The sequence below is a fragment of the Castor canadensis genome, chromosome 4, assembly GCF_047511655.1.
Source record: "Castor canadensis chromosome 4, mCasCan1.hap1v2, whole genome shotgun sequence".
Classification (NCBI taxonomy): Eukaryota; Metazoa; Chordata; class Mammalia; order Rodentia; family Castoridae; genus Castor; species Castor canadensis.
Genome location: NC_133389.1, coordinates 179,087,158 through 179,105,316, shown reverse-complemented (window position 1 = coordinate 179,105,316; position 18,159 = coordinate 179,087,158). Strand labels below are relative to the sequence as shown.

Here is an 18,159-nt window from a genome sequence, read left to right as displayed (position 1 = left end):
TCATATGTTACTTTTTATTCTTCTCTTTTCTGCACCAATATTCTTCAGCTGTTAGAATTTTGGGAAGGAGACATGGTTCTTAGTATTGCAAAGTATGTACCAGCAGGACTTCACATTTACCAGACCCTTACTGGTAAGATGGGTATGAAAACATAGCAACTCATTTTGAATACATGTGATTTTGTGGGGCTCACATGTGACTTTCCCTTTGTCAGTCCTTCCCACCTACAGTTTCTTAACTTCATAGGTTAGCATCACATTGTCAGCTTTCAAAAGGAAATATTTTATCCAATTGATGTAATACAACATGTGAGATCTTCCTAATGTGGAAATGTCTTATACTTTTAGAAACTAAAGCCACCTTTCTGCCACAAATTTTTTAAACACTTTAGATTTTTTTTTAATATACTAGCACAAAACAGTGAGCAAAGTAGTTTAAAACCATTTGAATCTTATTTATATGGCTTGATTTTCTGCCCAATTCTCAGCTTCAGGTTTTGTAGCAGGACCAAGAAATGATTGAAAAATGCTTATTTCCTTGAACTAAGAACAAAACAGTGATAAAAACAGTAGCATTTATTTTGGGCTTCGATGTGCCAGACATTGTGGTAACTGTTTTATATTAATTAATCTCGATTTGCAAAGTTCTTTTACCTCCACTTCATAAATGAGAAGACTGAAGTGGTGAGGCCTAAAGCTCACGAGCACACACAGCTGGGTAGTGGGAAGTGAGACCATTCAGAGCTAAGCCCATCCTGTCCAGGGTCGTGTGCCTGAATGCCCTGGCCTCTGTACTGACTCCTGTCCCACTGTCATGTTCATAAAGCTATGAAATGGCATTTTAAAGTAACATCAATATAATGAAGTAATTGCTGCTCATGATTTTCCTTAAAATGAAATGTCCCAACTCTTTGTTCACCTAAATTATTTCGGTCTCACTAACAGTCTCATCTTTCTAGGAGATGAACTGCCACTTTGTGAAGTTGAAATTGCTGATGGGGAAGACATCTTCGTATGGAATGGAGTGGAGGTAAGAAAAAAATTACTGAAGAAACACTCATGATCACTTCGAATTTTTTAAAATGTCATTGTAATGAAATTGTATTCAGCATACAATTAGCCATTAGAAAACTGCTGAAATGGTCAATATATTTTAGGTCCAGTCAGTGAGAGTTGTATGTTAAAGAGCTGTTTGTTGAGCACCTCCATTGTGCCAGGCTGTCACATGCTAGATACATAGGTAGGTCAGTCAGTCAGTCAGTGTCCTTCATTGTGTAGCTGCACATAGTGACTGTACATGGCACTGTGAAAGTTGAGAAGGGCATGGCCAGCACTGCCTTGGAGCAGAATGAGCACTGTCTGAGAAGTCACTCTGGCCATCCTTGGTCCTTCTGTATTTTCAAGGCCTCAGCACTACCACTGATAGCTCATAAGTCTCTGCCTAAAGTCCAGACTTCTCTTCCGAAAAAGAAAAGATGGATAAGAGAAACTTTCAAAAGAAAATCCAAAGTTGTTCCTCTGATATTTGTGAAAATTGTGTTTTCATTAGAGAAAAATGAGGCCTGTTCTACAAAGTCTTTTATTGTGTTATGATGTTGACTTGTTTTGGCAAATACAAACTACACCAGTGGTGGTCTTGATATTGCTGTAGGTTGGTGGAGTCCAGATTCAGACTGGTGTTGACTGCGAGCCTCTGCTGTTACATGTTCTTCATCTGGAAACAAGAGGAGAAGATGAAAAGTGTGGGCAGTTGGTAGAGACTCCGCTTGTCTTTCCAGCTAATGCGGAAGTGGGCACTGTGTTCACAGCCTTGGCGATGCCAGCAGGCGTCATCCTCATGAACAGGGCTGAGCCTGCAGATGACGAGTGCTGGACCGCTATTCCCCAGGAGGACGTGACGAAGACATTCAGAGAACAAGGTTTCAAAAATGGAAGTTCAGTTTTAATTCAGGATTCTAGTGATGATAACAGGTAACTTGCTAAAAAAGGGAAGAGGGGAGAATTTTTAAAGATATTTCAATTACACTACCAGCCAGTAGAACTCTAAAGCTTTATTTTAATGGTAAGAGTTAAATGTTGATTTATTTTTAGTTACTGTGTTCTAAATATTGTATATTTAGGAATGTTTTAAGTTACGTACCTTAGAGAAAGAATGTCCAGTTGCTTTTGGTTTTTTTTGGTAAAAGTGGTAATAAAATAATACAGGTATCTCTGGTTTTATAGATTAGATACAGCCTCATTTTGTTGGCTATAAAACAAAAATCTTATTAAATGAATTCTGATTGATACCCATTAAAATTAAAAACCCACTCTCACTGGGCACCGATGGCTCATGCCTATAATCCTAGCTACTCAAGAGGCAGAGATCAGGAGGATCTCAGTTCAAAGCCAGCCCTGGGCAAAGAGTTCAGGAAACCTTATCTGGAAAAAACCCATCACAAAAAAAGGGCTGGTGAAGTGGTTTAAATGGTAGAGTGGCTGCCTAGCAAGTGTGAGACCATGAGTTTCAAACCTCACTGCTGCCAAAAAAAGTTCTCACAAAGACAATTCCTGAAATTCTTCATGAGGAAGAACCAATTGTGTCTGGACATTTTGTTATGAGACATCAGACAATTCAGTTTTTCCTATGATCCTTTTATGGTTCTTGGGAGCCTCCTAGCTGCCCAAATGGCACAGTTACCTAGAGAATTATCCCTTTAGTCCTATAATCACATTTGAAGTTCAAAAGAACTGCACCTCCCACTTTTGTTACCCGTGTCTGTGACAGTACTTTTCAATAGTCAGAAATAGTACATTTCTATGAGCAGAGCCCTTGTGGCCTGTTTATTTTATATTACATTGATCACCTGTCTTTAGGACAGGTGTTTTATAGATACTTGTTTCTCCTTCTTGTTTATAAGGAATTTTATTGTATATTCCATTATAAAATCTATATTAGGACTTGAGAAATAAAGAAGCAAAGACAGAAGAGACCCAAAATATCAGCCCTCTACCAGCCATGCAGTGTTGGTCTCTGTTAGCATCTGGCAGCTTTCCTTTTCTTCTGAACTCAAGTCATTTTGAAGGTTCTTTTAGGCCAGGCATGGTGGCCCACTGCTATAATCCTAGCTACTCAGGAGGTAGAAATCAGGAGGACCAAAGTTCGAGACCAGCTCAGGTCAAGACCCTATCTCAATCAATAAGGCAAGTGTGGTGGTACATACCCAGTTACAGGGGAGGCTGTAGATGGGACGATCACAGTCTGAGGCCAACCCCAGGCAAAAATGCAAGAGGCTACTTGAAAAATAACTAAAGGAAAAGGGGCTGAGGGTGTGGCTTAAGTGGTAGAGTGCCTGCGGAGCAAATGCAAGGCCCTCAATTCAAAACCCCAGTACCAATAAGCAAAAAAAAAGGAAGAAAAGTGGAGATTTTTATCTTTTTAAGAATAATAATGATTTCTTGTAAATAAATATGTTGTATTCTGCATCCTGCTTTTCTCCCCCACATAAACCTCATTTGATGGCCCCTAATAATCAAAGTGGACAACTATGCTCCTGAGTGAGGCTGTGTAGTAAGGGCGAGGCCCTTGGGCCAGCGCCTGGGTTGTTCCCAGCTGTGTCACTTAGTGATCAGTGTGAGCTTGGGCAAGTTATTTCATTTCGTTGCTCAGTTTTTTCTGTAAAATGGGGAAGAAAATTAGTACCAGCTTCACAGAGGTACAAGGATGGAAAGACCCAAGCGTTTCCACTGAGCAGGTGCTAAATGCATCAGTCATCATGAGCATCCAGCAGCCCACGACTTCAAGGCAGTCTTCAGGGAGCATTTTGTGCCTACATTTTGTTAATTTAGGATCGCTTACTTGAAGTGGGCTAGCAGAGTGGAATAATTGAAATAAAGAGCAGAATTGTGTTTTAGGGCTCTTGTAAGCACTCCCAAAAGGACTTGTGCTAACCCATTGTTTTTCTGCCTGAAGAAAGATTTTGTTAGCACAAGATACTCTGCTTCCAACTGCTGATGGTAGTATTGAAGAGGAAGATAGCCTTGAAACAGGTTGTAAATAGCCTTGAAACAGGGTCGTAAAACGTGGTAAACTGTCAATTAAAAGCTGTAACCTCAGACAGAGCTGTAAAGCATGAGGAATTGCCCATTAGAGCCATGGAAAAGTTCAGGACCGAGATGAAGGGTACCATGCAGAGATAAGCACCCATTCCCACCTTTCTTTGTCTCTACTTATAAATAAACTTTCCAAAGCAGGTCTCCCCTGCTGACCTTATCTAAACAACATTAGGTCCCTAGCTCACTACCAGCCCAGTTAACCTAAACAATCTCAGATCTCTAACTCACTGGTTAGAGCACCATAACCTGAGCACATTTTTGTAACCTGATGCCCTGCGCTGCCTTTTATATATCCTGTGAATCCTTTGTTCAGTGCTCAGATACAGGTACACATCTGAGCCTGCTGGTGTAAAAGTAAAATCTGAGTTCTCCACTCCTCCGAGTGTCGCTTGGCTTCTCGTCTGTCAAAGTATTCCCCAACAGTATAAAAAAAATAACTGTACCATGAAAATACGAATACATGGTGTGTGTGGTGATGTACATGATGTCCCTCAGGTGTGGCACTTCTGTGCCACAAATCTAAGGGGTAGTGCCCTTTACAGCTCCCCTGTGGGTTCCAGTGTGTAGGCAGAAGTCAATAGCTGACTGTTCACTTATAGCAGTTCCCCTTGAAAACTGGCACAAATTATTTGGGGTTTTGTTTGTTTGGTTTGTTTTTTTGGGCTGTACTGGACCTTGTGCTTTCTAGGCAGGCACTCTACCAGTTGAGCGAAGCCCCCAGCCCTGTCACAAATTATTTATGGAAGTCAAAGACCAGCCCAGCATCAGTGGCTCATACCTGTAAACAGAGATCAGGAGGATCACAGCTTGAAGTCAGCTCAGGCAAATAGTTCTTGAGACCCTGTCTTGAAAAAACTCAACACAAACCAGGGCTGACAAAGTATCTCAAGTAGGAAAGTACCTGCCTAGCAAGTGTGAGGCCCAGAGATAAAACCTCAGCACTGCAAAAACAAAAAAAAAGATCATTTGGAGTCATGAAAAATAGACTCCATGGACCACTACCTAACATCATCCTGAAAAGATAGCTAACATTCATAGGAAGTTCAACACAATGTCATTTTTTGTTAGTCACTTAATGGGCACATGCAGAGTTTTGGAAGTAATGCCTAAGGAAAAGTATTACTTTTCTGGTGCCTAAAAGTGCTGTGTAAAGACAGTTTTCTAGGTGTCTTATTTCCTTTACCTACAGTATGTTGCCCAGACAAGGAAAATGGATCACTGGTGTGAATGAGACTGACTGGCTACACATTAAAAATCTATGCCAATTAGAATCTGAAGAGAAGCAAGTGAAAATACCTGTGACTAGTAACAGTGTGAGTAGATGATCATTAGTTTGGCTGACTGTCTCTGTTAACAGGAATTTTATTTAGAAAGCACTATGTTAGTCTTTCAAACCAGTTGTCTCAATAGGCTTCTAAATCTTACGAAATCAACTGTTTATTTTTAACATTTGATTATTGCTCAATTACCTATATTGTATATTAGCCCTTGGCCCATTTCAAGAAAGTATGTGCCTTTTTTAAAAAACTCCAAGCCTCAAATAAGAATGTGGGAGTTACCTAGTCAGTTCATAGAATCCTCTGGCTTTGGTAACTATAAAATGCTGTTTTCAAGGATTTTGTTTGTATTTTTTTTTAACCAGATATATGCAGTGTAAATGTATGTGTTGTTTTTGTGCTGTGGGTGTTGTTTTTGTGTTTTAAGTTATGTGAATTGCTCTACATTACACACTGTTGTATGTAAAGCCAAGAGCTCTTAAAAGGGACTCCTCCAGTTTCATCTGGAGAAAGCAGTACTGACTTCCTTAAACATTATCTCAGGAAACATCTTTTTATACTTATTTAGTCCCAATATATTCAGCTTTTTTCTTCTGTAACAAGTAAAAAGAAACCTACTAGAATGTTTTTGTTTATATCAATATTATAATCCCTTAAGGTGCATTAATGTTTGTTGGTGCTCTTGGCATGGTGTCAGATCAGAGCACAAAGCTCGAGGGACTAGTCCCTGGGCCCAGAGTGGGAGGCTTTGGTGAAGTGCTTTGTTACTCCTGTCTGCTGCTTCTTGGCACCATGCGGGTACTTGTGGGAGGTTAGAGGAGATGATGTCTGACATTAGTTTGCCCCCTAAGTTTCCTTTTTATGCCCTGGAGGAAATCGGTCAAAACTAGGCTAAAGTGCTGGCAGAGTGACTCAAGTTCAAGTGGTAGAGCACCTGCGTAGCAAGCGTGAAGCCCGAGTTCAAACTTCAGTACCACAAAAAAAAAAAAAAAAAAATCCCTAGACTAAAAAAGGAAACAATCTAAAATGATTTAGATAGACACTATAGTGGTCTTGGATTGCTGCTATGCATTTTTATACCACTTACACTGTGGGGACCTTGAGCCCGTCATTGTCCTAACATACGTAGGAATGGGATTGATGACGTTTCTTTGCTTTGCTCTCATCAGGAAGGTGAGTGCCTTGTCAGCTTATTGCTTTCTGGCTAGAACTGTTTCTTTATTATTCTTTAGGTGTCCTTTTTGTCCCAGTTGACATCAGTTTGGTAAATATTTAACTATTAAGATCTATCTTGAAGGTTTGCTTTTAGCTTTATAGAGGAATTTCAGGGATGGGGAAAGTGGTTCAAAACAGGTGTTGGGTAGTTAATGCTTCAGAAGGTCCATGAAAGGACCATGTGTGCACACTGACAGCTTCACTTTCATTTCCTCACACTCACTTACACATAGTCATTAGTTTATTTCTCTGTTTTAGGTGGTGTTTGATATTCGAATTAAAGCCATAAAGGAATTAAAATTAACGAAGGAACTAGGTAATCATTTACATTTGCTTTTTGGTTTTTGGTTTAATTTAGTTTGGGTTTCTTATTGAAAAAAAAATATGTGACTGTACAAAAAAATAATTTAAGAAAATCTCATGCACCTACCACCCAAAATGGACGTGTTAATATTTGTCACATGTTTGTTTTTGATTGAAATGTTCTAAATAAGATCCTCTGTATTCTCCTTCTCAGACCTATTCTGTCTTCCTCCCTCCCATGTGCAACCAGTATATCTTATTTGGGAGTATATCTGGTCTACATATTAACATTGTACTATATATTGTACTTATGTATGTGTGTATATGTATATATTTTTACCTTTATGTAAATTTTATACTGGATATTTGCAAACTCAGTATTCACTTAGCATTACATTTTTAACAGCTTTATTAAGATATAATTTAGACACCATAAAATTCACTCATCTTAAGTGTATAATTCAATAATTATCAGTAAATGTGAATGGTTGTATGCCATCACCACAATCCAGTTTTAGAACATTTCATCATTCCAGAAAGATCCTTGTACCTATTTGTATTCTGGGTTCCAAGTAACAACTAACCTACTTTTCATCTGTATGGACTTGACTTGCTGGACATCTCATATATATGGAAACATACAATATATCATCTTTTGTATCTGGCCTCCTTTACCTAACATGCCATTTTTTGAACTTTATCCACTATTTAACATTTATCAATAGTTTATTCCTTTTTATTGCTGACTAGTATTCAGTTGTTTGGGTATATCACATTTTGTTTGTTCACCAGCTGATGGATATTTGGATTGTTAACTCTTTTAGAACAGTGCTGCTACAAACATTTGCATAAAAATCTTTTTTTTTTCTTTTATTCATATATGCATACAATGTTCGGGTCATTTCTCCCCCCTTTGCATATAAGTCTTTGTATGGACATATGTTTTCGTTTCTCTTGGGTAGATATACAGGGTTAGAATCTCTGGGTCATGTGACAAGTTTATGTTTAACTGTATAAGAAACTGTCATACTATCTTCCAAAGTGACTGAACCACTTGCATTCCTACTAGCAATGTGTCAGGGTTGCAGTTTCTTCACAGACTTACCAATATTTGTGATTATACTTTATATCCATTCTAGTGAATATGAATTGGTATCTCATTGCTTAAGCTTAGCAAGAACTCAAAATCAGTATGCAGATATCCATTGTATTTTATCAACCAGCAACAAAACCAAAATGGACATTGAAATTAGGAAAACATTTTTTTTTTTTAGTGAAAGCTAGTTTTATTTTAAAATTAAGTGAATACCACTCAGCTAGTTCCATTGGTGTAAACTTTAACCATACCAACTATTTGCAGCTAACATCATACACAGATACATTTTGGTTTGCAGTCTGTACTTGAGTAGTGTTTATTTACTGGACTTTTGTGAAGCCCTTTATATATATATATATATATATATATCATTAATCTCTTCACAATACACATATGATGGTCCAGTAATCTCAAAAACAAAACAAACTTGTAACAGCTAATCAATAAACAAAACAAAACCTACACAGTTCTCCCCTCCCCCAAAAGCTAACAGTTGTTGAATTGTATTTATATTGAAACCTAATGTTTTAAAGATAGTTCTGGTTCTCCAAGCACCCACCCCATTCCAGGTATGTAGCAATAGTAATCAATTGTTTTATCCTACCCCCCTAAAAAAGATTAATCCAGTGTTCTTTAGCTTTTTAAGATATAAATTGTGGAAGTGTTAATAAACTTTTTTTAAAAGTCATATTCTTCTATAACAAGAATTACATAAACCAATCAGGAAAGGCATTTGACAAGACATTAAATTACCACAGATTCTGGCTTTTGTTTCAAGTTAGAATCCTTACCCAATATCTTACATTCATAGCATTACTGAGGTAGTTACAATACTGAAAATTGGAATCCAGGTTTCTAGTTTCTATTGTGTAAGATACATTATTTTTTTAACCTACTTTCCCCCAAACTAAATCAAGTTTTTTAAGAAAACATTCATAATAGCATAAAATATCATGCAGTGTCAGGGAAATGTTTAGCAAAATATATGTAAGATTTGTACTCTGAAAACTAGAAAGTATGGTGTAAGAAATTAAAGAGGACCTGAGTAAATGGGGTACCATATTCATGTGTACCATATTCATGAACCAGAAGACACAGTATTGTTCATTCTCCCTAAGTTGATGTGTAGATTCAAGGTTCTTTCACTTGGAGGCCTAGCATGATTGTTTGCTTGTTTTAGAAATGGATACACTGGTTCTAAAATTTATATGGAAATGCAAAGAACCTAAAATAGCCACAACAACTTTGACATACACACAAAGGTTGGGAGAGTTACAGAATCTAATTTCAAGACTTACTCTAGCTAGTGTGTATTAGCATATGGGAAAACTTATAGAGCAGAGGGCACCAAAGTATGACCTACAAGCTATTTTTGTACAGCCACCAGTGACTAAAGAATACTTTTTGCACTTTTAAAAAGCTGTTTAAAGAAGAAGCTGGATGTGGTGGTTCATGCTGATAATCCTAGCACTCAGAAAATTGACGCAGGAGAAGGCCAGCCTGAGCTACATTGCAAAACACTGTCTCAAAATAAATAGAAGAGGGCTGGGTTATAGCTCAGTGGTAGAGTGTGTGCTTTTAAATACAAAACCCTGGGTTTGATCCCAGCACCACAAAAAACAAAGAATGTACAACAGAGATAATCTGACTAGAGAAGCCTAAAGTATTTACAACAGAACTAAAAAGAGGATGCAGAAATAGGAGCAAACACAGTCAGTGGACTTTCCACAAAGATGACAAGGTATTTCAGGTGGAAAAGTATATTTTCAACAAATCGTAGTAGATCATTTGGGTATCCATATGTACAAAAAGTCCTCAGTCTTTACCTCATATAATGTAAAATATTAACTCAAAATGGGTATAGAATGAAATGTTAAAACCTGAAACTGTAGAATCCATGGGAGAACATGTGAGAAAAATCTTTGTAGCTTAACTATAAGGAAAGGACTTTTTTTAAGACAAGACTCAAAAAACAGAAACCATGCAAGAAAAAAACTAGTAAGTTGGACTACATCAAAATGTAAAACTTCTACTTTTCAAAAGCATTTGAAAAAAGCAAGTTATGCACTGGGAAAAAATATTTTAGAAAACAGATATTTGATAGTAAACTTGTATACAGAATTCCCAACCTGAATTGGGAAGACTGAACAGACACTTTACAGAAGACCTGCTTGTGTGAGTGCAGGGAATGATGTACTTGCTATCATAACATACCACTGTTAAAATCCAAAAGACCAATAAAACCAAGTGTTATTGAAGATGTAGGGCAACTGGACTCCCCTGTACTGCTGGCGGAAGTGGAAATGGTACAGTCACTTTGGAAAAGTCAGGTTGTTTTTTTATAAACTTAAGCATTCACTTGCCAGTTGTACTTCTAGATATTCCCTGAAGAAAATTGAAAACATAAACCCTTACAAAGACATAAATGTTCATAACCAAAATGAGAAACAAGCTAAGTGTCCATGAGCAGATGAATGGATGGACAAACTGTGGTGTGGCCGGTCGATGGGATGCTGTTCATCTCTCCAAGCAGTGGCCTAGTTCCACCACTCACAAAACATGGGTGAATCTCAGAGTCATTTTGCCAAGTGAAGGAAAGTAGACACAAAAGACTACACACTGTGTGGTTCCATAAATTTAAGCTATAGTTACAGAAGGCAGATCAGGATCAGAGAGAAAGAATGACTGCAGTATGGCTCAAGGAAATTTGGGGGCAATATAGCTTCTGTCTCAGTTTGCTGGTTTTGCGAGTACTTACATATTTATCAAACTCTGTGAACTGTACATTTGAACTGGATGTGTCTTACTATACCTCAGCAAAAGCTCATCAGAAGTGTATTGCTTATCAAAGTTAATGGATCGGAGGGCTGGAGGCATGGCTCAAATGCTAGTACATCCACCTAACAAGCACAAGGTCTTAAGTTCAAACTCCAGTATTGTCAAAAAATAATAAAAAATAAAAGTAATGACTCATTATCCTACCCTCAGGGTGGGTCCCCTTTTCCCTCTCTTCTTCCCCTCCAAACTGTCCTTCAGGTAGCAAGTGACCCTCTCTAAATGCACATAAGCCAGACCATGCCCTCCTCTGTTCAGACCTCTGTTCAGACCTGCATAATCCAGCCCCTGCCTACTGTGGCCTCATTGCCATCTATTCTTATACCTTTACACTTTCTCGGTGTGCTCTTGCCTATTCTGAGCCTTCCCTGTGCTCTAACCTCTCTAAACTTTCTTCCTGGATTGGAAGCATAGCTCAAGTACTAGACCGCCTGCTTTGCAAGCATGAAGCCCTGAGTTCAAACGCCAGTACCACAAAAAAAAAAAAACCTTTCTTCCCTTTACTCTTTTTTTTTTTTTTTTTTGAGGTATTGAACTCAGGGTCTCACTTGCTGGGCAGGTGTTCTACCACTTGAGCCATGCCCCCAGCCTTTTTGCTTTAGTTTGTTTCAGATAAGGTCTTCTGCTTTTGCCCAAGACTGGCCTTAGACTACAGTCTTCCTACCTCCCGCTCCTCAGTAGCTGGGGTTATAGGCATGTACCACCTCGCCTGGCTTGATTTTTTTTTTTTTTGGGTGGTACTGGGGGTTGAACTCAGAGCTTCATGCTTGCTAGGTGGGCACTCTGCCACTTGAGCTACTCTGCCAGCCCTCTTTGTGTTGGGTATTTTCAAGATGGGTTCTCACAAACTGTTTTCCCAGGGCCAACTTCAAACTGTGATCCTCCTGATCTCTGCCTTCTGAATAGCTAGGATTACAGGTGTGGGCCATCAGCACCTGGCCTGGCTTGATTTTTTTTTTCTTTTTCTTTTATTATTCATATGTGCATACAAGGCTTGGTTCATTTCTCCCCGCTGCCCCCACCCCTGGCTTGATTTTTGAGATAGAGTCACACTAATTTTTTTCCACAGGCTGGCCTTGAACCACAATCCTTCTATCTCCACTTCCTGAGTAGCTGGGATTTTAGGCAAGTGCCACCACCTTCACTCTTTGCTAACAGCCATTCATTTGGGCTCAGCTGAAATGTTCCTTCTCCTTTTATCTCTGCCCACACAATCTTAGTTAATCTCTGTTTCACACTCATAATACCCCGTGCTTTTTCCTTATAGCACTTAGTGCTATAACTCCTTTTTTATTTGTGCCATTAAATCTATCTACCTCTCATATTAGACAAGACTGTGAGGGCAAAGTCCACAGCTGTGATTCTTAACCACTGTGTCACAACTTCTAGTATAGTGCTAATATATAGGAGATACCCAAGAAGTGCTTGTTCAGTGAAAACAAAAGGTTTTGGTTTTGGTTTTTGAGATGGAGGTGAGGAGACTATCTCACTATGTTGCCCAGGTTTCCTGGGTTCAAGTGCTCTCCTTGTCTTAGTCTCCCGAGTAGCTGAGACTACAGGCATACACCACCACACCCAGCTGAAAGTGAAAAGATTTTAAGGACATGGTATTTGAAATGCACCTTTTAAATAGACAAATTCCTTTTATAAACTGTTTGAGTTCACAAGATATGTATGTTAGAATTATGTTCTACCTTCATGTTACTGTGGTACATGATACTGAACTCAGGAATCGCACTAGGAGAGTCTGCTCTGTTCTTACAGAACTTACAGTCCTGTGGCATTCTTACCCACTGAGAATGTTTGATTCTCCTCCCCTTTCTAAATTCATGTCCTGCTTTGTTAGAATTCTGTTTGTACTGAAATCCTGATACTGCTCCTTCCCTCAGAGCATCTTCTAAACTAGCGCATGCTGGCTCTACTCCACTAACTAAGCATAACATCACCCAGTATAGTTTGAATATAGGCAGTCTGCTTTGCACACTGTGTAACACATGAATTGTAGTTACAATGGTTTAGTTATTTGACATTGGTCCTCCAGTCACACGGTTCAGATTTCAGCAACCACATATATTAACTGTGAGTAACTGAATAAAGCACACACATGCCTGCTAACTCTGTGCTCCGCAGACCAGTACATAAATAACAGATGTGCACCAAGGTGGCCCTTTCACGTCCTCTGGTGCGTGGCCACTGCAGGTCCTTATGCAGCTCAGTACACAAACAGCAAAGGGGTTATGTTGCCTCCTTTCTCCGCTGATAAACCTACCTGACATTTGCAATAATGTCATGGGAAGAGGGGCTGACAACAAAACGAAAGCGTCCAGAGACACAGGAATATGTGCAATTATAGAAGCAGCCCCAGCCCCAGAAGTGTTGACACTACTGTCACTTAAAAGGCTCTGCACGTGCAGCTGAGGACCTTGATGAAGGTGATCCTTACAACCCATGTGAGGAGGACAGTTGTGACAGAAAGGACTAAGACTTCCCAGAGGAAGTAACGCTGGTGAAAGTCATCACATTAAAGGATCTGTCAAAGTATTTCATGACTTTGAAAGCACAAAGTACGAAAACACTGGAAGCTGTTCTGAACTCAGAAGAAGTAGGACCCCTTGCTGCAGTTAGAGAGGCTCGTGCCATGTCCTTGGCTGTCTGTGAGGAAAAGCTAGCTCTGTTTACGCTGCTCTTAACATGTATTTTGCAAAGACATAAAACATTTCAGTTCTCACTTTCTGGAGTTTTAAATAAATGTGTAAATAGCTTTTTTTAATTTTCCCATTTATGTATAGCCTCGGAGAGCTATGTTTTGACAAAAAATTTTAAGTTATGGACTAGTTGCAGTTCTTCCACTGGTTAAGATTGCTTGATGCCATTTTAGCCTGTATTTTTACAGCTTGTACATGGCTATGCAGTGAAGACTGTCCAAATGTTGGGGAGGGTTGTCTTGGTTGTTGGAGGGTTGTTGGGGTAAAGGGGGTATAGTTGTTTAGTTTTTTAGACACAGTCTCACTGTGTAGCCCAGACTAGCCTCAAACTCACAATCCTCTGCCTTACCCTTCTGAGTGCTGGGATTACAAGCATGCACCCACACTCAGCTGGTTTTGTGTTTTTTTTTTTTTTAGTTTTTTAGCCTATATAGCTTCCTGCTAATTAGAACAGTAGAGCATCTCTTTAGTTTCCTTTGTTTAGTGCACTAACTGGCTTCTTTTTTTATTTGTAGCTGAGAACAGTTGTTTGAGACCTATTGATAGGAACGGAAAACTCCTTTGTCCAGGTAAACCTTTTTGGAAGCTTTCAAAAGCTGACAAATGCTCAGACCATCCATCTATCTCTCTTAACGCTTTTACCTTAAATAGTGGTTTCCCAGTATTCTTAGATTATCTTCAGGAAGCTGATTTATAGGATACATTCCATTCAGGTATTACTCAGGTCTTACAGAAAACTTCACCACTTTGTTTTCTGTTTTCTGAAATGAAACACCTATCCTTCTGATGCTCCATCCTCATTTTAATCTGTTTTAATTTAACTGCTTTCTAGCTTTGTTTTCCAAGTTTCTTGCGTGATATGAGTTATCACCTCTGTAAACACCTCTTTTCATCAGAGCTGATAAGTCACGAACAGAGGCTGATCATTAACAGTATTCACCACACAGCCTTAAATGCTGAAGAAGCTAGTCCATCATGTGTGGACTGAATTTTCAACCTGAACAAACAACTCTTTGGCCAAGTCATTTTTATTAAGTATGAATCTTAAACATTCATAACTGCCTCTTACTTCATAGCATTATTGTACAGATAAGAATGATGTAGAGTGTGGAAACTGAAAATTAAACATAACCAAACTTAGTACATGTAATCCTTTTGCATGAAGTACAGCCCATTTTTTTCTTTAATAATATTTTGAGGGGTGATATATGAAAATTTATTACTAGTGTGGCAGTGCTTGGGATGGAACCCAGGGCCCTGCCTTGCACATGCTAAGCTTGCACTCTGCCACTGAGCTATGCTATAGCCCCACTTTCTTGGTTTTGTGGAGTTTTTTGTTGTTGTTCTTGTTTGTTTGGGGGGCAGGGGGTTAAGAAAGGGTTACGTTTTATATTGAGGCTGGCCTCAAACTCCCTGTGTATCCCAGGCTGACCTCAAACTCTCAGTCTTCTTGTTTCAGCCTCCCAAATTCTGGGATTACAGGCATGTATCACCACACCCAGTTTTGATCTTCCTGATTTTCAAAGAAAGTCTGACTTCAGTATATTATTTTGCTGAGAGACAGATTCAAAACATTAATCACATTACCAAATTTCGTCATAGTGCCAGACAGTTCCACTTTGAAGGAAGCAGAAGTAAAAATGGGGAGTTCATTGGGACTGTGTCTTGGAAAACCACCATCTTCCTCTCAGGTATGATGAGGTTGCCAGCAAAACAATTTACAATTTTGTAATGCTGCTTTTCTCTAAAAGTTATTTTCTTTCAAATTTCATTTTAGAAATTCATGCATGTCATTCTCTATGTTTAAATAAAAAATCTTGTGCTGAAGCATGTTTCTAAGGTTCCTTTTCTGTAAAAATATTATGGGCAAGGGTTTTTTATAGCCAAGTAACGGTTTCAGTCACTGTTTCATAAATTCTGAACACTTCAACATCTATGAAATTAGGATGTAGTTAGAACTGGCAGTGTTTTCTCTTTTAAGTGACACAGAAGATAATGAGTTTTAACAATCAGTGAGTAACATTATAAATTTAAAGAAATATTGATTTTGAACTTAATATTACTTTCTGCAATAATATGATAGTTTCATAGCAACCCACCTTTCCCATGGCATTTATCACTATTCTTTGTCTATGTAAAATGCCATAAAGTTGATCATTACCAGAAGTCCTACCTAGTTAATAAACTTTTATTGCAGCCCAAAAGTTATGATACCCTTACTGTTGATACCCTGCTTCAAGGCAGTCTGGGTTCATATCCCAGATCCAGTCCATGTGTTTCCCAACCGCTGCCCTTTTAATCTGCTTTTCTAAACTCAAACAAAGTGCAGTGCGTGACAAGCTAGTAGGAAAACAAACATGACAAGTGAGGTTGGGTTAGAAAGGGAGTGTGGGGCTGTAAAGAACTGAATGAACAAAAGAACACATTTACATTTGTCTTGGGGATTATAATACATGGAATCACTATGCAGAAAATAATATCATAAGTTCAGTGTGGTACGTGCCCTTAATCCCAGCACTAGGGAGGGGGAGGCAGGAGGATCATGAATTAGAGTTCTAGCCCAGATTATATAGAGAGACCCTACTTCAATAAACAGGAAAAGAAAAGAAAATCCTAATCAAGTGGCTTGGAGAAAAGGCACAGTTAATGCTTATTGTGTGTAGCAATTGCAGATTCCTCCAGGGAGTGACTAAGTCAGAGATGGAGATCCTAGTCAAAGAAATAATGTCTATGAGAGACGTTTGTTAGGAGTAAGACTCTGATGAAGAAGCATCGTATATTTCTAAGTAGGTGAGATTATTGTTTAAATTGTATTATTAAATTACTCAACATAGTCTTGTTTTTACATAATTTAGGGATTTTGTTTTTTTACTGTTTATTTTTACAGCACAGGGGTTGAATCGAAGACCTTGAGCGTGCTAGGCAAGCACTCTTCCACTAAGCTAATTCCCAGCTCCCAGCTTTTTATTAATATTTCACGGACCCTTCATTTTACTTTTGTGGAAGTAAATAATACATTACAAATTTTTTAATTCAGGTTGAATTGCATTCATACTTGTCTTGCTCTTAGCTGTTCCTGTTTTTTGCTCTGGGAACTGATGTTCAACCTGGGACAGAAATGGAGGTCATAGTAGAAGAAACACTCTCTGTGAGAGATGTAAGTAATTTTACTCTTTGATGTGGGGAACTGTGAGTAATGGTGTGAGAGGCAGTGTTCCCTGGGCTAGGATTTAAAGATACTAAGACAGGGGTCTCCATGGCATACTTCCAACAGTTGCACATACTCAGGGAGCTTGAAAATTGGCAGATCAACTGGAATTTTTAAATAAGATTACTATTGTTATTTTTTCTCTTTTCTGAATATCAACAATACTTTTATTATGGAAATTTGGGATAGGCCAAAATGGATTAAAAGAAAAAACTAACACCCCTCATTATTACCCCACCAGTGTTAACATTTTGACTTACTTCTTTCTGATATTTTTACTTTGTATACACACAAAATCATACATATATACAGGGTTGAATGTTTGTATGTATGTATAGGTGTGTGAGAAAACAAAGGAATACCGTGTTGATGTCTGAGACTTTCAGATAAAATCAGTGTGGTTCAATAAAAACCTGAATTTAAATTAAAAGAGTCTAAATGAACTTCATCGATTTTTTTCTTAAAGCATTTTTTTTCTTGTGCTCTCTTCAGCAGCACATATACCAAAATTGCCCCTGAGCCAGGATGACACGTAAATTGGCCAAGTGTTCTGCAGTTTTAAACAGACATGCCTAATAAGTTTAATTTTTAAATTTTTTTTCTTGCCCTATTCTCTAATACAGCTTAGAAATGGTGACCATTTTGGTAGCAGCAAGCAGCCTTAGCACCCAGATTACAGTTACTGTTACCTTCCTAGTTCAGGAAATGACCAGATAAAGTCCAAGCCTCTGTGTCTGGCTACCATTTATAAGAAACTCAGAGGCAGTATAGGATGTTTAATGCACCACAGGTCTGCAGCCAGCAAAATCTGGATTGGCAAACTCTTCCTCAACAAATGAATTATAAGACCTAGGGGCACCTGTAGGACAAATAGCAATCCATTGCAATGCCTGGACTTTTATGTGGATCATGAGTCAAGCCAAGAGAATTTAGTAGTCATAACTGGAGATATAGTAAATTTGAATCTTGACTGGATGTTTGTTGATACTAGAATTCTTCATTTTTCAGATGCAGTCATTTTAGAGTTTTTTTTAAGAGAGTCCTTATCTCTCTTAAAAATACATACTGAATACACATAAATGGAATGATACGGGATCTGGCAGTGACTTTAGGGGAACCTGGTGAAGAATGGGGTGGTGGGTGTAGTATTGAAAAATAACCATGCCAGTCATGAGACTAAGTGAGACCGTTTTTACTGTTCTCTGAATTTGTTTGAAGTTTTCCGTGATAAACCTTTTTACTTATTTATTTTGAAGCAGGGTCTCCCAGCTGGCCTCAAACTCATAATCCTCTTGCCTGTCCAGCCTCCCGAGTGCTGGGATTCCAGGCATGTGACACCACACTCAGCAAAACATTTTTTACATAAACTTTTTTTTTTACCTTTTTTGTTACATTTTATAAATATTTTTCCAGACTTTCATTAGT

The 18,159-nt window shown here is 38.4% G+C and overlaps 1 protein-coding gene across 11 annotated transcripts in view; it reads left to right on the top strand.

Moving 5' to 3' along the window:
- Positions 1-18,159, top strand: part of Usp40 (ubiquitin specific peptidase 40) — an 80,530-nt gene that overhangs the window by 36,980 nt on the left and 25,391 nt on the right. For 8 of the 11 annotated variants that reach the window (XR_012447417.1, XR_012447419.1, XR_012447418.1 and 5 more), the window contains 8 exons: positions 49-133; positions 960-1,030; positions 1,652-1,971; positions 5,285-5,408; positions 6,846-6,903; positions 14,042-14,095; positions 15,129-15,217; positions 16,597-16,683. Coding sequence is in view for 6 of the 11 variants with exons in the window: in XM_020178795.2 (XP_020034384.1) it covers positions 49-133; positions 960-1,030; positions 1,652-1,971; positions 5,285-5,408; positions 6,846-6,903; positions 14,042-14,095; positions 15,129-15,217; positions 16,597-16,683 (888 nt within the window). In the remaining 5 variants the exon portion in view is untranslated. Of the gene's footprint in view, positions 1-48; positions 134-959; positions 1,031-1,651; positions 1,972-5,284; positions 5,409-6,845; positions 6,904-14,041; positions 14,096-15,128; positions 15,218-16,596; positions 16,684-18,159 lie in introns of those variants that run through there. The other 3 variants (XM_074072026.1, XR_012447421.1, XR_012447420.1) reach the window with 3 other exon arrangements.